Source organism: Odocoileus virginianus, chromosome 17 (assembly GCF_023699985.2).
Source record: "Odocoileus virginianus isolate 20LAN1187 ecotype Illinois chromosome 17, Ovbor_1.2, whole genome shotgun sequence".
NCBI classification, from domain to species: domain Eukaryota; kingdom Metazoa; phylum Chordata; class Mammalia; order Artiodactyla; family Cervidae; genus Odocoileus; species Odocoileus virginianus.
In genome coordinates this window covers 13,688,204-13,709,814 of record NC_069690.1, presented here as the reverse complement: position 1 = coordinate 13,709,814, position 21,611 = coordinate 13,688,204, and the positions used below count along the sequence as shown (strand labels likewise).

General features: G+C 38.5%; 1 protein-coding gene across 5 annotated transcripts in view; it reads left to right on the top strand.

The window, feature by feature from the left end:
• The window catches only part of AP2B1 (adaptor related protein complex 2 subunit beta 1), a 109,827-nt gene that overhangs the window by 10,072 nt on the left and 78,144 nt on the right, over positions 1-21,611 (top strand). For all 5 annotated transcript variants that reach the window (XM_020902318.2, XM_020902319.2, XM_020902317.2 and 2 more), the window contains exons 3-7: positions 1,058-1,163; positions 4,402-4,537; positions 6,201-6,446; positions 18,740-18,930; positions 20,978-21,199. In XM_020902318.2, coding sequence (XP_020757977.1) covers positions 1,058-1,163; positions 4,402-4,537; positions 6,201-6,446; positions 18,740-18,930; positions 20,978-21,199 — 901 coding nt within the window. The remainder of the gene's footprint in view (positions 1-1,057; positions 1,164-4,401; positions 4,538-6,200; positions 6,447-18,739; positions 18,931-20,977; positions 21,200-21,611) is intronic.

Below are 21,611 nucleotides of genomic sequence, written 5' to 3'. Positions count from 1 at the left end.
TTTGTTGGCAGTATATCTTGATCTAACAAGTTTTTTTAGTGCTTATCTTCTGTGCTGCTTACTGGTTTCATCCTTTTCATTTAGGGGCTTCAGCAGATCACATCATTTGCTGTCCCCACTATTATTACACTGGTGAGCGAGGCTGAAGTGAATGTCAAGAACAGTGGAAGAAAATGAGGCAGTATGCTAGATGGGAAGTGGAAGTGGCAGTAGTCAACTTCTTTTTTGTAGTGTTATAGTATATTTTCTTTCTTTTAAAACCAGTTGAGAGTTGTTACCTTCTTATTTCAGCTCCAGCTTTCTTAAGGTAGGTGAGCCTAGGCCTTAAAATAGTAGTGACAGCCCTGGCATTTCACAGTGCAGAGCTTGAGCAGTCACTGAAGATTGTACTTTTAGAAATGACTGGTTTGTACCATTCTTGAAGCTTCAGGATGATTATTTCTGTTGTTAGCTTGATTGAACAGGATACGGCTTTAAATTCCACTGATATCTTAAAGTACTGATTAGAACAGTGATTTTCAACCCTGTACATTAGAATCACTTGGGGAATCTTTAAAAAATATGAATGTAGGAGTTTTACTGTCTGAAAGTCTGATTTACTTGATTCAGAATGGAGCCTGAGCATTGGTATTTTTAGATCCTTCCCAGGCAAGAATGTGTAGACAATGTTGGAAGATTCTTAAGTTGAAAAAGATGGGAGAAACAGTTCTAAGGCCAGTTCTGTTACTTGCTAGCCCTGTGACCTTGGGTCCTCACTTTGTGGAGTTGAGAGTAGTGAATGAAAAGTATCTTCTGGTTTGAAAACATTGGTTTGTGAACTTGTTTCCTGCCTACATTTATTTTTTCCTCAGGACTTGGAAATTCTGATGGGAGATCATCCCTCAGATGCCTGCCATTCTGTCCCCTTTGTAGAAAGATTTCACATCTTTGCTTTTTTTAAAAATTTGTTTCAGTTGCAGCCTTGCCTCTAGTTAGCTGTTGTGGTGTTACTTTACATAGTGCCGTGTTGTGCTCTAATTTTCTGACCCTGGGACCTCATCTGTTTGTTCTCTTTTAGGAGAAATCTTTGAATTAAAGGCTGAACTCAACAATGAAAAGAAAGAAAAGAGGAAAGAGGCTGTGAAGAAAGTGATTGCTGCTATGACTGTGGGGAAGGATGTTAGGTAAGGGTGACCTCTTCTGCCTTGCTCACTTTAGACTCTCACTGTAGTGGCTTTTTACTGCTTTTCATTTAAGCTCTTATGATAAGAATGTATATGAATTAGTTTGTCCCACTGAAAACATTAGGAAGTGTGGTTGATTTTATATTAACTCTGTGACCAAGTGTGGAGTTTTTAAAAGAGTGAAACCAGTTTGATTTCATTTGCATGTAGATCGAGCATAAAACCTCCTGAGAGCTGGCACAATTACAAATCTGTTGCTAAGGTAGTTTTAGAAGATGATAAAAATATACAGAGGAGCAGAAGCCCATGTGTAGTTTAATTGGCTCATGCCAGTGCCTCAACTGTACAACTCCGCATTGAGTTGCTGAATTCAAGATGAAAATCAATGGTAACAAAGTCCAAATGGTCAATTTTTTTTTTCTCCCTCTTTTTTCCCCGTAATTTAGCAGAACCATTTGGAAATAAGTAAAGATAGTCTGCAGGCCCTGAGAATTCCTGAGATCCTTTCCATGAATTCCATGAGGTCAAAGCTATTCTTGTAATAATACTTAGGTCTTATTTGCCCTTTTCAATATGTTGATATTTGCACGGCTGCTGCTGTATTCTGAATTAAGGCAGTGTGCAAGACCATAACAGTAGTCACTATATCCTTCACCACCATGTGCTTGGAGGAAAAAAGGGCAGTTTGACTCAGGACTGTCCTTCATGAAGCACTACAAATTTATTTCAGTAAAACTTGAATCTGAGTTCAGGTCATTTTAATATTCTGTGTGATGAAACAGGAATTTGCATAAAGTACTTCTGCATAGCAGTGTGTGTCGGTTGATTTGAAAAAAAGCCCTTGCACAGTTGTTTGACTTGGGAATACCATTCTATGTGAAATAATGATTGACAGACAAAATTACAGTTAATCAGACTTAATATTTGGGAGACATTTTATAAAAAAATGAACAAAGTGAACCTGTCACTTCAAGGGAAAAAAATTGGCAGTAGATACATTTCAACTTTAAAAATTAGAGTGTTGGAAAACTTGTGTCTCCCATAATGAGCTTGATAGTTTCCGATACTTAGAGATTTTTCTGATGAGATTGGTGGTGAAATTAATGAATGTGATTATTTGGTGCTATATAATGAAATATGACAACCTGGAGATGACCTGCGTAACTCATTGAACCAGTGTTTTCCAAATAACCAGTGCATATATCATAAAATTATGGGTAAAAGATGCAGTCAAAATAAATGCTAAATGAATGGATTTTAATTCAATCAAGTACAGAAAGTTTATCAGTATGGTTTCAGATTCCATATTGCACCTAACATTTAAGAAACTATGATTTGTGGACTAAAAAAGACAAAAGAAAAACAATCATTTGTCTGGCTTTAATGTGTCAAAGAAGAACACCCAGTTATATGAAAAAGGTATTAAAATACTCCATTTTGCAATTTATATATGTGTATGAAGATGTGTTTTCTTCTTAATACTTCAGTTAAAACAACATTCTATAACGGGTTGAATGCAGGAGCAGATGTGAGAATCCAGCTATTTTTGCTTAAGTGAAAGTGAGTGAAAATGTTAGTCACTCAGTTGTGTTTGACTCTCTGCAACCCCATGGACTGCAGCTCTCTGTCCATAGGATTTCCTAGGCAAGAATACTGGAGGAGGTTGCCATTGCCTTCTCTCAGGCATCTTCCCCACCCAGGGATCTCCTGTATTACAGGCAGATTTTTACCATCTGAGTCACCAGGGAAGCCCCAAGCCACGCCAAACATGGGGCTTGACCCATGACCCTGAGATTGGGACTCAGTTTTTGCTTAAACTAGACATTAAAGAGATTTGCAGAAATTAAAACAATGTCATTTTAACTTTTTAAAAAAGTAAAATAGTCTTACTTTATAAAATATTTGTGTTAATATGAAGCACATTTATTTTCTTTCTATCAGTTGAGTCAAATGCTGCTGATAAGAAATGGATGAGTGCAAGAATGTCAAGTAAATTCCAGCATCTAGTGGTGGAATGTTGTTGTTTTAACACAAACATCTGAGAAGGTTCTAAGGCTAATGATGACCTTCTGATGTCATTAAGAAAAGGGAGAATCAAATTTAAGTGTATTGTGTCAGGCATGGTAATAGATGATTTTAGTTAACAGGTTTTTTTTTTTAATAGTTCTCATATCTTCTGAACTAAAGGTTATTCTGAATTATAAGTTATTCCATGTTAGAGATAAGAAAGGTATGCTCAGAGGACTAAAGAATAATCCCAAACTCATACAGCTAGTGGTAATGTAGCCAGGATTCTAACCTAGTTTTGGGTCTCAGTATCCATTACTGGTCACTGCTTTCATGGGTGTATGTATATAATAGAGTTTAAATCTGTATATGCATGCACATGGGCTTCCCTGCTGGCTCATCTGGTAAAGAATCCACCTGTTGAAGCAGGAGATGCAAAAGATTCAGGTTCAATCCCTGGGTTGGGAAGATCCTCTGGAGAAGGAAATGGCTACCCACTCCAGTATTCTTGTCTGCAGAATCCCATGAACAAAGGAGCCTGGTGGGCTATAGTCATAGAGTCACAAAGAGTTGGACATGACTGAGAGACTGAACATGCATACATACACATGCTCAGGACTGTTTTATTTTCTGAAAAGGTTAAAATTTTGAACAAAGGCCTTATCTGGGAACTGTTTTAATAAGGACTCCAGCCACATAAGTTCCCACTGGTTAGAGATGGAAGAATATGCACATTGAAAAGCATAGCAACTGTAGTGCTTTGAAACTGCAAAGAATTGGTATGAAGAATACTGTTAACTGTTTTTGGTGACATAGTGATTTTTTAAAAAATTTGTAAAGAGATACACTAAGGTGTATGTCTAGGATTTGTTTAGAAATGGTTTAGAGCAATTAGATGGGGTAGGGACTGGGGGAGGGAAAGTGGGTTGAGGTTGTATATGAAACAAGATCAGGTATGTATCAATATTTACAGCTGGGTGATGGATGCATCAGGTGCATTAAACTGCTGTCTCCACTTCGAAAATTTTCAAAGTAAAAGGTTTTTTAAAAATCTAGTTTTCAGTATTTTCTTGAGACCATGACTGTAGTTTCTTTAGTAATTCATTTCTGTGATTATTATCACTGCATTCATCCTCTCATCAGATTACTTTTTAAGTTAAGGCTTTTTCTTTGTGTCCTATCCAGCATCTTGACACCAACATCAGTTCACTTTCCCTTTCTCTCTTCTTAGCTCTCTCTTTCCAGATGTAGTGAACTGTATGCAGACGGACAATCTGGAACTGAAGAAGCTTGTATATCTCTACTTGATGAACTATGCCAAGAGTCAGCCAGACATGGCCATCATGGCTGTCAACAGCTTTGTGAAGGTAAATTTTTCTCAGGGACTCAAGAACAGTTTCTTCTATCTCAGAAAGCCTTTTAAGAAGTGTCTCTTGATATGGTTAGCGTCTGCATTCCAAAAGAGGGCTTCTAGAGAAGTATTGGCAACGAGTAGGAATGTTCATGATTTAAGCATTCTGTATGCTGGCATTTGTCATCCAGTTTAGACCATATGGTGAGCCTTCTGTCAGCTGGGCTTGTTACATCCTTGCCAGATGGGAGAAGAAAGCCAGGTGAAATGTCACTCTTAACCTTCTATGGCAGACAAAGGTTGGGCATATCATTATAATGTCAGTAACCTGGGGCCTTACCTATTTATCTTTGTAGAAATTATGCTTATGTTTTAGAAGTAGTGGAAACTATAGAAGCTGCCTTTTAATTTTGTTTTAATAAGTACGATTAACTTTTTTTGTTGTTGTTATGGAAATTTTCAAACATACTCAAGTAAAGGAAATAGTATAGTAAGTTCCTAAATACCTACCTTGTAGTTTCAGTAGTTACCAACCTATGACCAGTCTTGTTTAACTTATATTCTCCATACATGCTTTCCTGACCACCAAGTCCTCTCCTACTGGATAATTTTAAAGCAAATTCCAAACAATCTAAGGATGAAAAATCATTTAAGCAACTGACCATCAAAGAAAGTCCTTAATACTATTGTATATCCAGTTAAAATTCTCATGTGATTAGATATGATGAACATAATAATAAGGTTGTCTCTATTAGAGATTGGGATTTTTTTGTTTTGTTTACTTATTGTTTTTTTCCTCTGTCTGGAATTCAGTGTACGTTAGAAGCAAAAATCAGATGGCATTTCTAAAATTAGCTGCTATTGTTTTGAAAAAATAAACATGCTTTCTTCTCATGGAATTTTTTTTTTCTGTGTTTAACTAAAAAATGTACAGAATCAAAATAACACTTCATTCTGTTTGGTGATTCATAGATGGATGATATCATTGGAAATAATTTAGTATATATTTTTTGAAAGTTAGCTTGTGCATAGGTTTATAAAGTTTAAAGAAAATTTTAAATACAGGGCAATTTAAGGGATATTCCTTCACGGTAAGTGTTCTATTAATACAGTATTTGCCTCCAAATACTGTAGGCACTTGCTAGGAAAGGAGAATATATGTTAATCAGCATTTCAGCAGATCTCGCTGCTGCTTCACTTAAGAAACTTCTGGGGGACCCAGACCAGCTTCTGGAATCTCCTTTGTTTTCTTGGCTGTAGGCTCCAGATATATCCACCCCTCTTTTCTCCTTGGTTGCTATTTGTGGAGTGGGACACATCTTTCCAGTTTCTGATTTTTTTCCTGTACCAGAATACAAGCCCAAAGCCTTTTTCTCTTTTTAGAGCAGGTCCACTAATGGCCATGAGGATAGTAACACCAGCTATCTAAATTTCTGCCCAGCTCTGGAATGAATCCTACAGGGCATGTCTTCATTGTGTATATAAAACAGTTAAATGAATTCCTAACCTAAACTCTTTGAATAGGCAACTAAATTTTGTACTTGGAAAATGTAGGTTCTGGTGTAGAATATAACTGGAAACCTACATTAATTAAATGTTCTTTTGTGGCTTATAGAAGTCAGACTGTTTGATTTTAGACACCATGTACACCAATAGTTGTCAATGATTATTGTCTGTAGGACTGTGAAGATCCCAATCCTCTGATTCGAGCTTTGGCAGTCAGAACCATGGGGTGCATCCGGGTGGACAAGATTACAGAGTATCTCTGTGAGCCCCTCCGCAAGTGCTTAAAGGATGAAGATCCCTATGTCCGGAAGACAGCAGCAGTCTGTGTGGCAAAACTCCATGACATCAATGCCCAGATGGTGGAAGATCAGGGATTTCTGGATTCTCTGCGGGATCTCATAGCAGATTCAAATCCAATGGTAATGTATTTCCATTTTTTTATGAGAGCAGTATTTAAAATGGATCTCTTTAAAAAGCATGTTTAAAATAAATCTTTGGGACATTGAGCCATAGGTTAGCTATGTGAAGCATGACTTCCATGGGACCCAAAGATTGTCTGTCTCATACCCTACTGAGCTGAAAACGAAGTCCTAATATACAAATAGTATATGTATGCCATTTATTTATTTATACTTTTCATTATAGGAATTTTCAAACATCTTCAAAATTAGAGTTACTAAATGAGTAAATAAAATGAAGTCAGTTACCATCACCAGGTCCAGTAATTATTAATACATGCTAGTTTATTTTACCTGTTTTCTTCTCCTACCCCCTACTTACCTATGGGTAACTTAAAGATGTCACACATGAATGGGTCTCTGAATTTAATGTGTCATTATAATTAATAATAAACTTTAATAATCTTAACCTGTTTTTATACAACAAATTGAGATGATTTGAGGAGATTTTCACAAGTATCTTTGAGAAAACTTAGAGAAAATTTAAGGTTACTTAGTAGAATTGTGAGAAACTGTTTCAGGAATGCCTTATGTTTTATTGTATCTTTCTTGAAGATTTTCCTAGAACAGGTGTTAGCATTAGGGATTATTAAATTGTTGGACCCTGCTGCCCTCTAAATAGGAAATTCTTCTTATTTCCTTTGTTTGACATCTTGTTAAGAAGGTGCCCAGGAGGCAGAATTTAAGGAGGCATTCATTCTCAGGTGCCCACTCTACCTGTGCAGGCTTGAGAGTGGAATACTTCTCTCCCGCCTTATTCTCAGTTCAGTTGAGTCCCTCAGTCATGTCTGACTCTTTGCAATGCCATGAACTGCAGCACGCCAGGCCTCCCTGTCCATCACCAACTCCCAGAGTTTACTCAGACTCATGTCAATTGATTCGATGATGCCATCCAACCATCTCATCCTCTGTTGTCCCCTTCTCTTCCTGTCGTCAATCTTTTGCAGCATCAGGGTCTTTTCAGATGAGTCAGTTCTTCACATCAGGTGGCCAAAGTATTGGAGCTTCAGCATCAGTCCTTCCAGTGAATATTCTGGACTGACTTCCTTTACGATGGACTGGTTGGAACTCCTTGGCCTTATTTTACAAACATTAAATCATTTGTTTTTGCTCTTCATTCCTGTTATTTTAGTGAAGAACTGAAAAGCTTGGACTAAGAGATAAACACATATATATCCCCATGCCTACTTTTGTTCTTAAACCCATACTTGCATCTCAACTGTATGTCCTGTTTTTTTGCCAGAAGTATTACTGCTGTTTTTAGACTGCTGGTTGTCCTTTTTATCAATTGGGTCAAATGCTGCTGATAATGAATGAGTGTAAGAATGTGAAGTAAATTCCAGTGTCTAGTGGTGGAATGGAAGGTATAGTAACTCAAATATCTGAGAAGGTCCTAAGGCTAATGATGACCTTCCTAATACCATTAAGAAAAAGAGAGGCTTCTCGGATGGTCCACCGGTTGGGAATCTGCCTAGCAGTGCAGGGGTTCGATAACTGGTCCGAGAAAATCCCGTTTGCCCTGAAGCAACCAAGCCCTTGCGCCACAGCTGAGCCCTCATGCCTAGAGCCTGTGCTCCGCAGTCAGAGAAGCCCCCACTGCACTCACAGCAGCTGAAGAAAGCCCTTGTGCACAGCAGCAGAAGACCCAGCGCAGCCAATAAATGAGTAGTTTAAAAAAATAAAAGGAAAGTGCATTCTGTGTCAGGCGTAGTGATTGGTGCTTTTACTTAAAGTGTTTGTTTTTTTTTAGTAGTTCTCCTATCTTCTGAACTAGAAGTTATTCTGAATTAGAGGTTTTTCTATGATAGAGATCAAGTAGTGTATACTTCAGTCACTCAGTCGTGTCCGAGTCTTTGCGAGCCCGTGAACCACAGCACGCCAGGCCTCCCTGTCCATGACCAACTCCCAGGGTCCACCCAAACCCATGTCCATTGAGTTGGTGATGCCATCCAACCATCTCACCCTCTGTGGTCCCCTTCTCCTCCTGCCCTCAGTCTTTCCCAGCATCAGGATCTTTTCAAATGAGTCAGCTCTTCACATCAGGTGGCCAGAGTATTGGAGTCTCAGCTTCAACATCAGTCCTACCAATGAACACCCAGGACTGATCTCTTTTAGGATGGACTGGTTAGATCTCCTTCCAGTCCAAGGGACTCTCACTTGGAGAAGCTAAAGAATAATTCCAGCATCACTCAGCTAGTGGTACTCTGGCCAGAATTCTAACCTGGTTCTGAGCCCCAATACCCATCAGTGTGGTTACTGCCTCCATGGGTGTGTATATGCATGATACAATTTAAATACATATATGCACGTACATATTTAGGACTGTTTGATTTTCCAGAAATGGTTAAAATTTTGAACAAATAAAGGCCTTAATTATCTGACGACTGTTTTAATAAGGAAATCTTCTGAACCCTCTTATTCCCATGATAGGTATGAGTCCAGTTTTACTGCTCTTGAGGGAGAATTTTGTTCCACTTTTTCAGAAGTTGCCCCACATGGTGGCAGCACTGCACCAGCAACTCTCAGAACCACTTGCAGAAGGAATTGATGCTTCCTGGTTCTACCTGAGTAGTTTTCTTACAGCTCACTTTAGAAGGGCATCCTAGATGTGAAAGCACCAGTACCTCTGGAGAAATGACTTTGAAATCAGAGGGTAAAATGTCAGTTAAAATCTGGTGACTTTTTTGGTGGATGGAGCCTTGCTTGTGGATCTTAGTTCCCTGACCAGGAAGGCAGCTGTGCATCACTGTACCATCACCACGTGCTTGGTTCCCTAACCAGGGATTGAACACTGGCCCTTGGCAGTGAGAGCATGGAGTCCAAACCACTAGACCTCCAGGGAATTTCCACTACAATATTAGTTTAAAAGGTACTGATCTCTTTGATATCTCTACAGATTCATATGGTAAAACCTTTTCTGAGGAATTAGAGCTAAACTTATCTTTAGAGGCCAAGTTTATTGGTCCATTTTGTTGAAAGTAATTATATATTTAGAAAGAGGAAGCACTTTGCGGTGAGAGGAAGATAACTCCCATGATTTCTTCACATAGCAGAATTTTGAAAGTCCTGGTCTCTGTAAATTGATATTTGCAAGAAAGATACACTTTTGGGTGATAGTGACTTTTCTCTAGCTTTTTGTCCACATACTAGGATTTTCCCTCCTTACTACAATTTTTTTTTCTCTCTCAGAGGCATTTGAGATATTCCAGTTTCTGTTAATGTTTACACTGGAATCTGCTCCCTGAGACTCTGCTTTGCTTTTTGTTTGCGAATTCAGATCTCCTGAATCCTTTGGCTCCATGCCTTAGCCCCTTTGATCTTGTCAGTTCTGTCATCACTCTTGAGAACTGCCCCGGGAATGTCCCTTTTCCATTGCTCTGTTCTCTCAGCCAAAGTACAAACTACTGGATTAGTTACAACAACACCACCCCCAGAATCATGTTTTTCATTTGTTGAGGGTTTTTCTGGACAAGCAGCATGCTATCAGAACTTGGCCCAGTATGGCCTTCAGCAAAGGCTCTAGTTAAACTGCCAGCTCCTTTTTTTCCCCTCAGCTTCTTTTAATTTGAACTTATTCTGGAAAGCTCTCGTATGAAAAGTAGCACTTTTCCTCTTAGAAAAAGTATGTATTTTAACCATGTGCTAGCCAGCAGTTAGAAGCCACGTGAGATAGTGACAGCAGTTCTCAACTGGTAGTGGAAGTTTCCCCGGGGGTACGAAGCCGTGTTGGGAAACACTTTTGGTTGTCGTAGCTGATGGGAAGATTGCTACTGACATCTGGTAAGTAGGGTTCAAGGATACGTTAAACATCCTGCAGCACACAGGGAGTCTTCTGCAGCGAAGAATTATCCACCCCAAAACGTCACTAGTGCTAAGGTTGTGAAAATTTGGGTTATGGAAATAGCACACAGCATTTAGGGTCCAGAGTGGTTGCTGTTTGGCATCCTGGCTTGGCTGCTTACTAGAAGCGTGGCCTTGAGACTGTTATTTAAAATGAGCTTCAGTGGCCTCATCTGGAAAAATAAAAATAAAAGCAGGTAATAATGCCCGTTTTACTGGATTATTTTGAACATGAAGGAATAATTTATTTAAAAATTTAAGTAATGCCTAACAGAGTAAATGCTTAATAAACAATAGCTATTCTTTTGGGGAAATTTTTAAAAATTTATTTTTAATTGGAAGATAATTGCTTTGCAATGTTGTGTTGGTTTCTGCCAAACATCGACATCAGTCAGTCATAGGTATACACATGTCCCCTCCCTCTTGAGCCTCCTTCCCACCTCCTAGCCCGTCCCACCCCTCTTAGGTTGTCACCGAGCACCAAGCTGAGCACTTGCGATACACAGCAGCTTCCTGTTAGCTATCTGTTTTACGTATGGTAATGTATATGCTGCTGCTGCTAAGTCGTTCCAGTTGTGTCCGACTCTGCGGCCCTATAGACGCAGCCCACGAGGCTCGCCCATCCCTGGGATTCTCCAGGCAGGAACACTGGAGTGGGTTGCCATTTCCTTCTCCAATGCAGAAAAGTGAAGACGCTCAGTCATGTCTGACTCTTAGCGACCCCATGGACTGCAGCCTACCAGGCTGCTCTGTCCATGGGATTCTCCCGGCAAGAGCACTGAAGTGGGTTGCCATTGCCTTCTTTGGGTGTGTATATATTTCAGGGCTATTCTCTCAGTTTGTCCCACCCTCTTTTTCCCCTTCTCTGTCCATGAGTCTGATCTCTATGTCTGAGTCTCTATTCCCATCCTGCAAAGGGGTTCATCAGTACCATTTTTCTAGATTTCATATATATGCATTAATATATGATATTTAATTTTTCTCTTTCTGACTTACTTCCCACTGTATAAGGGTCTAGGTTGATCCACCTCACTAGAACAGACGCAAATTCATTCCTTCTTATGAACAGCAGCTATTCTTGAGGAATAGACCTAACATGACATGCTTTCTAATTATTGTAATTTTTATTTAGGCCTTTAGTGTGTGGCTTCCTGGTGGCTCAGAGGTTAAAGTGTCTGCCTGCAGTGCAGGAGACCTGAGTTCGATCCCTGGGTTGGGAAGATCCCCTGGAGAAGGAAATGGCAACCCACTCCAGTATTCTTGCCTGGAGAATCCTATGGATGGAGGAGCCTGGTGGGCTACAGTCCACAGGGTCAGAAAGAGTCAGACATGACTGAGTGATTTCACTTTCACTTAGTGTATGGTGGTTTGCTGTCAGTCTGAGATGGTAAATAATGAAAAACTCAAGTCTCTAGATCACTTTGTAAATTTGAGAAGGATTTTTGTCAGAATATATTTGTTGTCCTTGTGGGCTGTGTAAAATTGTTTATTAATAACCTCAGTTTAGTACTTTAATTACATTATTTCTTTTATCTCTAGACATATATTAATAAACAGAGTTGTAAACTTAGAATATTATACAGAAGTGAAATTAGAAATGCATAATGCTCTTCATGCCCCATGTCCATGAAGGAGTTTCAGAGCTGGTCAAATTTTACTCATGTGGGAGAGTATTAGTATGTTGGTAGGCAGTGGGTAAGAGTGATGTAGTAGGTAACATGTTCAGTCTTTGTCTGGATGCCCCTAGTAAGAAATGTATTTGGTTGAGTAAGTGGAATCATTGGCAGCTGCCTAGTTGGAAGCGCGCCTGCCCACTGATTGATCTTAGTGCTTTTCTGTCTTTATTTACAGAGTAAGGAAACGATTTTTGTTTATCTTTATGATAAACTTTGTGAAGATCTTCCTATGTGCATTCGCACCTTAGAAATTTTAATCATAATCAAGTTTTATTTTTAGAAATTATTTCTAACTTAGGGTGTTTTTTTTTTTTTTAATCTCATTTTTGGGAGTAGATTTTTAGACTTAAAGTTTCAAAGACCATACAGAAACTTCTCATATGCTTGTCTTCACACAGGTTTACTCAATAATAAAATGTTACTATATAATTATGGTACTTTTGTCAAAACTAAGAAATTAACTTTGGTACATTATTATAAACTGAAATACAGACTTTATTTCACCTGTTTCAAAACAGATGTCCTTTTGCTATTGCAGCATTCAGTTCAGCATACCAAATTGCCTTCAGCCACTTCCTCTTATAAAGAGTTGACTCACTTTTCTTTTGGCTTACACAGCATGTTGATTTCCTCCCAGCTCTGAAGGCTGGAAGCCCAAGTCCAGGGCGTCAGTAGGCTCGGTTTCTCCCTCTGAGGCCTCTCTTCTTGGCCTGTGGGTGGGCATCTCCCTTCTCTTCATATGATCCTCCCTCCTTAGGTGTCTATCCAAATTTACTCTTCTGATAAGGACACCAGTTATATTGAATTAAGGTCCACTGTAATGACCTCATTTTAACTTAATTTCCTCTTTAAAGACCCTATCTCCAAACACAGTCACATGAGGTTTTTGGAGGTTAGGACTTCAAATATTCAAATGTGAATTTTGGGGACATACAAATTCAGCCCTTGTAGGAGGATGATAATAGAATTTACTTCACAGACTTGTGAGAATTAATTGAATTAGAACATGTAAAGGGCTTAGAACAGTGATGAAAAATGTTTTGTATTGCTAAAGATGACATTTGAAATGACATGAAAATGAGATAGCCATTTCACAGATGTCCCAAAGCTCCTGCCTTCTCTGCAAGTGGCTCCTTTGAGTCCTTAGAGTTCTCAGAGCCTAGTACCTTCAGAAGCGCTCCCGACTTACTTTGGATAAGAGTTGACTCACTGTTTACCAAGGATTCTCAAAACAGAAAAGTGCTTTGTAACTGTGAAATGATTTTTTTTTCTTTCCCAGTATTAATAGCGTGGGGGTTAAAACTCAGGCTCTGGAATCATTCAGACTTGGGTTTGTATCCTGGTCTGCCTTTCTTAGCTTGATGGTCTTCCTGAACATCTCAGTAGCCTCATCTACAAAATGGAGATTATAAACAGTGTTTCTATCATAGGACCATTGTGAAAGATAAAGGACAGAGGGTTTGCAAAGCACTTCACTGTGAATCTGATATAGAGTAAGCCCTTAATAAAACAAACTTTTCCTTACTGTATAGCAATCGTGGTGCTGGTTTTTTTTTTTTTTTTTTTTTTGTGGTGCTGGTTTTTAATGAGTTTAGAAAGGTTAATATTTCAGTGGCAATTTTATTAAAAAAAATTTTTTTTGTATACAATATTTAAAGCCAGACATTACTTTTTAGGGGTTTCTGAGGTCAGCATATCTACAGATGGAAGCTTAAGTCTATCTACAATATTAATTAACACACCATTGCAGAATTACTCTTAAAAGAATTGTTCGAAGATATAACTAGAGCAGTTTTTGTTGGCAACTTCTGGAAAACTGGATCTGTTGTATATTGTAATTCAGTTGTGTACCAAAAGATCTCAGCTTGTTCATTTCTTAGTGTCCCTTTTAAAATGATCTCAAGGCTCTAATTTGGCAGAGGATTACTTATTCTCAAAAAGAGGAGAAGATGAATGGTGTGATAATAAACTTTTTGTTTTGTTCATGTTGTAGCATTCTTTTGTGTGATTTTAGGGCCTGTGGACCAAGTAACTCTGCCTTTTAACTCTTAGGAGTGCCTCTTCTATGTATGTAGACATTTATTTGTAGTATTTTGGCTTTGTGCTTATTTACATTTCATCAGAACACATCTTAAGCCACTCAAGTAATTAATGAGTTTCGTTGGGTCTAATTTTTTAATCTTTCTTATTACTATGTATTCAGACTTTCTTGCTGTAATGGGATGTGTTGACTCTACTAGGTAGATGTATTCATTCAACTTTGTCATTCTGGAGAAGATGGGAAAACAGAACATTAGAATGTCATATAATCAGCATATTATTAGTTGACAGTCTAGACAGTGTCTTTGGATTAAAGCATGAGCTGTAAAATTAACTGGTACCATATAGTCATATCCTTGGAGATGATAATGTCTGAAACCTGTTTAGAATAAATGCCCTGTGCTTTAACATGTTATTTCAGGCAACTCCATAAAGAAGAAAGTGAGGTTTTGAACTGGTGGTGATTTTCAGAAGGATAAAAATATACAAATCACCTGTATATTTCATTATAATAGATTTGGTTAGCTATTCTACTGCTTTCAATTCAAGTCTTCAAGGGGCAGCAGCCAAAAGGATTGTAAATTGAATATGAGAATTGAAGTGTTTTTTTCAGAGAGTGTGACCTTGAAGGTCATTGCTAGGAATGAAAGTCTTCTAAATAGTAATTTAGTTAACAGGAGGAAGTCACTGTACTCAGAAGTGCTGTCTTTCTTGGGTTCTGAAACTAGGAAAGTGAGTGAAATTATAGAAATCATTCAAGGGGACAAGGAAATGTGTGAGAGAGTCCTCCTAAAAAACCTCTATCTGTGATACTCCACTCCCAATGAGTATCTAAATTTCCTTCTATCGTTCTTTTTTTACAGGACAATTTTTATTTTATTCATATCCACTGCTCCAGCTTGCTACTTTTTTAAGAAAAGAAAAAGTGAGGTCAAATTTATGCCCTCAGAATTTCTGTGTATACGATAGGGGTAGCTTATAAATCAGGTTTTATAGCCAGATAGTAAATCTTGCCCTGTGAAGTGCTGCTAGGATGTGATTATCTCTGAAATATATAAAGTAAGAGAATACCTTTTTCTCCTTATATAAATCTGCCAGGAAGTAATGTTTTGATTGTATCATCCTGCCCAACTTTGATTTTTCTTTCACAGCTCTTGGGACTTCTATAAATTCAGTCAGCAGAGTGATTAGTACTCAGACACTAGAATCAGATACAGGCCATGCGTTCGTATTCAAGCATTTTATCTTTTTGGGCTGTATTGATTAAGCAAGTCACTGAGTTCCTCTATTTATAAATTCATTTTTAAAACCTGTTTCCTTATCTGTAATAGGTAGATTTTGATAGCCGCTACATTAGAGTTGCTTGAGGGTGAATGGCATGGTAAGTGTTCAATAAATTTTAGCTATTGCTGTCTTTTGTTTCTTTGTCCAATTCTTTTAGGTATAGTGTAAGGTAAGTCAAAACACAAGTTGCTTATGTTAAAAAAAATTCAGCAGACTTCAAGGGTCCACTTCGAGCTGTCAAATTGAAGGGAAGTGTGTAGTTACAGCAGAGAAAGGTTTTTTTAGCATTGAGTGTAATTTGATTTATACACAAACATGTGTGTGCATGCTTTTGCATGTATGTATATATTTGTGTTTAGTGTCTATAAAGGATACATATTACATTAGGTCTGCAGGGGTGGAGGTGAGATAGGAGGAGAAATGTTTAGTTGCAGTCTCCCAAAGAACAGAATTGACTGTAATTGGGAGGTAAGATGAACTAAAAACAGTTTGGTTTTTTTTTTTTTTATGTTATGGGATGTATTCCTTTGTAGCATAGATGCAAGGACAAGTGAGTTGTCCTATATAATCCAGCTATACTGTCTTGAAGTTAATGTTTGCCTCCTTGAGATTCAGTGTGCTAGCTCATTTTAAGTTTCCGTTAATGTAAGAGAAGCATGGCTTCCTAACCAGGAGAACTCTAAGCAACCCTTAATGGATCCACCTCAGTATGTTTCTAAAAATCTAGCAGTCTGAATGTGAAGATTAGGAGATGAAAATGGCAAGGTATTAATAGAAGGGATTTTAAAGGAATAGCGGTACAGTTTTGTTCAGCTCAGTTGCTCAGTCGTGTCTGACTCTCTGTGACCCCATGAACCGCAGCACGCCAGGCCTCCCTGTCCATCACCAACTTCCGGAGTTTACCCAAACTCATGTCCATTGAGTTGGTGATGCCATCCAACCATCTCATCCTCTGTCGTCCTCTTCTCCTCCTGCCCTCAGTCTTTTCCCAGAGTCAGTGTTTTGTTATTGGGGTGCATCTCTTCTGGTCAGCCATTGGCTCCGTGACCATTTGGCAGTGACCTCTTTTCCCAGTGCAGACTTTTCTGAAGATAATCCTGTAATCTGATCTCTGGGTCTTTTAATCAGGTTTAGTTTTCCCTGTTTCTTTTCTTATTTTAATAGGATAAGTGGAAGTTGCCTCTTTTACCACCAGATCGTACACTTCATTAGCTGCATTATATCCTTGGTTTAATTTCCAATTATGTATGATGATAGCAGAGGAATTATAAATGGTTCCTCCTGTTCAGTATTCTTCTGTTCTCTTTCCTCTCCTTTGCTTTTTGTAATTCCCCCAATCCTCCCCTTTTCTTTTATGTTTCCTGTTAACAGACCTTATATTTAAATTTTTTAACAAGAAAAAGAAACTGGCAGAAAGTCAGTGACAGGACATTTGTTTTGGACTAACTGGTCAAGAGTGGGCATGTGTTGACAGCAAGAAAGGAAAATAGGTATTTGGTCTTCCAGTGTGACATTTTGATCCGTTATCCTTTATCATCCAATATATCAGGCTTATTATACAGGGAAAATATGTCTTTTCCTTGCATGTAAAGCACTGAGATGATGGAGATTATTTTATTTTCTTTTTCTTTTTTTTTTAATCTATTTTTTTTATTAGTTGGAGGCTAATTACTTTACAGTATTGTAGTGGGTTTTGTCATACATTGACATGAATCAGCCATGATGGAGATTATTATTTCACTCTTCATGCTTTTTAACTTTCATGAAAGCCTTTGCTTAATGGTGTGGTTGGTAAACAAAAATTGTCAGAAAAGAACCTCATGCATGCTGCCATGTGATAGATAGGTGTGATAGATAGGTGAACTAGATAATCCTTCATGGTTTGTCTTAATAACAAGAAAATATTATATCCATAACCATACTTACCAAGTGAACCATTGGTTTTTTTCATCTTGGAGTTTTTTGACCTGATCTCTAGATTATAGCCAAAGGTGATTACTGTTTGTGGCATCATTATCTTTTTCATAATAATGGGTACTGTCAGAAGTATATTATTTCATTAAAAAAATCATCTTTTCTAGAATTCAATCTTCTAGGTAAAATGCTGGGATAATCTGCAGATTACTCAAGTGATGTAGATGTTAAAATCAATAGCTTGGGACTTCACTGGTGGTACAGTGGTTAAACTCCTCGCTTCCAGTGCAAGGGGTGTGGGTTCAATCCCTGCCCAGGAAACTTAAGATCCCACATGTTGTTACCACCTTAACTTTGCTTAAAGCTTTTAGAAAGCACTTATATGTTATCTGATTTTATCCTCAAACTGAAGCTCATCTCTGAGGTGGATTAAATTATCTCTAGTTTTTAGTTGAGGAAATGGAACTTTACAGAGTTTATGTGCTTTCCCAACATCATGTTACAGTGAACTAGTGTTTTAAGGTCACAGTTTCTTATTCTGACACTTAAAGGGAGTTGGACTATAAAGAAAGCTGAGTGCCAAAGAATTGATGCTTTTGAACTGTGGTATTGGAGAAGACTCTTGAGAGTCTCTTGGACTGCAAGGAGATCAAACCAGTTAATCCTAAAGAAAATCAGTCCAGAATAGTCATTGGAAGGACTGATGCTGAAGCTGAAACTCCAATACTTTGGCCACCTGATGCGAAGAACTTATTCCTTGGAAAAGACCCTGATGCTGGGAAAGGTTGAAGGCGGGAGGATCAGGGGATGACAGAGGATGAGATGGTTGGATGGCATCACCAACTCAATGGACTTGAGTTTGAGCAAGCTCTGGGAGTTGTTGATGGACAGGGAAGCCTGGCGTGCTGCAGTCCATGGGGTCACAAAGAGTTGGACACTACTAAGAGTCTGAACTGAACTGAACAGATCACCTCCCTATCTGCCATACACCCATAAAATTATTTGGCCTAGATTCTTCTTTTTGTTGCCTAATGTACATTTCAAAATTAAAATTCACTGCTTTTTTTTTTTTTTTGGCCACGAGGCATGAAGAATCTTAATTCCCCAACAGGGATTAAACCCATGCCCCTTGCACTGGAAGCACAGAGTTCCAACCATCGGACTGCCAGGGAAGTCCCTAAACTTGACTGCTTTTATAGCTGTTCATTTGTCTTAGTTTTATTGATGGTTTGAGTACTGTTAAAATTAATGTTTTAGTAGTAAACCATCAGTGACTCTCTGCTAATATGTGAATTGTTTTAATTCTGGGTTGCCTGACCACAGGGAAGCTATATAAGCCATCATTAGTGGTATAATACATATTTTGAAAGCAGTTTATCTTTTTGTATATAACCAGGTAAAATGTTCAGGAACAGTTATGAATTAAGATCTTTGAAGTGATTCAGAGAAATAGTTGTACTGTTCTTGACAAATCAAGGTCATATCTGCTTCTTTTTCCAGGTGGTGGCTAATGCTGTAGCAGCACTATCTGAAATCAGTGAATCTCACCCCAACAGCAACTTACTCGATCTGAATCCACAGAACATTAATAAACTACTGACAGCCCTGAATGAGTGCACCGAATGGGGCCAGATTTTCATCCTGGACTGCTTATCTAATTACAATCCTAAAGATGACCGGGAGGCTCAGAGGTCAGTCTGTTTCTCTGGGTAGCATGTAGGAGTCTTGCCTGGTTCAGTAAGTTTTAGTGTGTCTGTATTAGAATAAGGGTCTGTTATGTTAGGAATAAGGAAAACAGTGACTTATGGGATAGATATTGCTATCCCTGTGGTATTTTCTCTTTGTAATTAGGAACATTTTAGGTAGCAGAGTAAGCCATGCAAAAATAGGTCTTGCTAAGAGGAGATGTGTATCTGCCATTTCTTTTCTGAGCACTTAAAACAGTCTACAAAAATCGCCCTTATCACCTTCTCACATCTCCCATACAGCAGTTCTTAGCCACTTGGCAAAGGTTTGTGAGTGTCTCTCATTTTAGTGACCATTCTCATTCTTTAAGATACTTAGTATGTGGCTTGATACTAGTTAGTGAGGTGCCTTATACCTGTAATTTAGTACTAGAGAAAGTGGATGGGAGCCTGCAGTAAGTATGATGTCTTCCATTAAGTATGGAAATTATATATTTGGAGAAGATTTGAAAGGCACACCTGAATTGTTCTGCTTAGCTCTCTACCACTTTAGTGTTGGAAGGTTTTTTTGGCTTTCAGATACTGACTGCTAAATTTCATGTACATATACATACATTCTGGTGTACAGAATTGGAGTTATATCAATTTTTATTGAGCATTTTGTGCATATAGGCACTGTAATTCTGGCAAAGTAATTCTGAAGAATTTTTGGCTCATTTTAACCATGGTAGGTAGTAAGTAACCTTCCTTGCCTGGCTCAAGCTCGAGCTGCTATAATATAAATGTTCTTCACTTGTCTGAGAAATTGTTCCCTCTGGATTTTATCAAAACTCACCCTGATAGTTTCTTTCCATCACTGAAAGTACAAACGTCTCCTGGAAAGAACTTTACATACAATTTTATTTTCTCTTGGGCATTGACATCTCACACTTACTCACTCAGCAAATGTTTTTTTTGAGCCCATGCTGTGTGCCAGGCATTGTTCTAGTCTCTGAGAATACAGCACTGGACAGACTAAAATCATAGCTCTTACAGAAAATCTATTCTGAGGCACAGAGCAGAAATATATATAATATGTGTATATGATCTAACATATAATAGGTCAGATGATGATAAGTGCTAACAAGAAAAATAAAGAAGAGAGCTAAGAAATATTGGGTGATTAGGTAAGGCCTCCTTAAGAGAAGGTGGCATTTGTATAAAGACCTAAAGAAGGGCAGGAAGTCTGCTGAGTAGATACAGGAAGAAGGGAGAAAAACACAGCTTAACTTAATCTCGTATCCTTAACTGAGTCAGCTAGTCAACCATGTTGCCTAAGAGCTGTCAAAATTAGGTTAATTTCTGGAGAACCCTCAACAGATAATTAAATATCCTATATTTTATGAGACATTTAAGTATATCGTGACTGAGATGAGGAGAAGGGGATGACGGATGAATATTGCAGTGGTATTGTTGGCTTCTTTTTTGGTATTGTTAAACAATCAAAAACCCTCTCCAAGATGAATGGTTATTGTTAACAGCCAAAAACCCTCTTCAAGATTCCCTTATTATCCTGAAGACAACAGGTTGGGTAGTTTTCCCTGTCAGTCCATCTCCTCCTGCATCTTATAATGAAACTTCAGCCACAGTTGGTTGATATCTTTCATTATGCAGTAAGTCTCAGAATGCTTAATTTGACTTCCTATAGGTTGAGGAGAAATGGGCTGAGTCAGGGAGCCCTTACATAATATGGGGAGACAGAGAGAGCTATAAAACAGGAAGGTAAATGGCGTGAGCTTCAAGTGTTTGGGGTATTGGCTATTTTCCATTTTGAACGTCCCTTATTGCTGGTTTCCTAAAGCCTTGTATCCCTGCTCTGCCTGTAGTTTGTTGGGAATGAGGCGTCTGCAGTGTTGAATTCCAAATTTACCTACGCATGGAGTTTTGACTTTTCTAACTGATTCTCTAATTTCTTGATACCTGGGCCATGGGACCTCTGACAGCATTACCGTGTAGGTTGGATTGAGCACAGAAATTGTCATTTCGGGTACTAATTTTCGTTTGCTGCCCTCAGCATCTGTGAGCGGGTAACCCCCCGGTTATCTCACGCCAACTCAGCGGTGGTGCTTTCAGCAGTGAAGGTGCTGATGAAGTTTCTAGAGTTGCTGCCCAAGGACTCTGACTACCACAACATGCTGCTGAAGAAGCTGGCCCCGCCGCTGGTCACGCTGCTGTCTGGGGAGCCAGAGGTGCAGTACGTCGCCCTGCGGAACATCAACCTAATTGTCCAGAAAAGGTTGGGGAAAAAATGAATTGGTGATTAAAGTGTTTGTAATTTTGAATTAAGCTTAATGATATCAGTGTTTGAAAGGACTGTGTTAAGCTTTGTTTAATGTGTAGAAATAAAAATATTGTATGGTAGAGCAACTTGCCCAGGGTCAGGAGGCTGGCGGTTGACTTTAGAGTGTTCCTGCAGTGAATGAACACAGTGAATGCCTGGTGTTGCTTTATAATTTAGTTTCTTTTCTGAAGGACCTGTTAGTATGCTTGCTAGTGTCTGTTTAATATGGTTCAGGCCATGGTTTGGATCAGGTTGTTGTTCTTCCACTGATTCTTCTTAGCAGTATATACTTTGCCCCCTTAAAAAGCATAAAAATAGTCTGCTAAGCGGATCTGGTTAGAGGGGTGTAGAGGAAGATTCTGAGTTT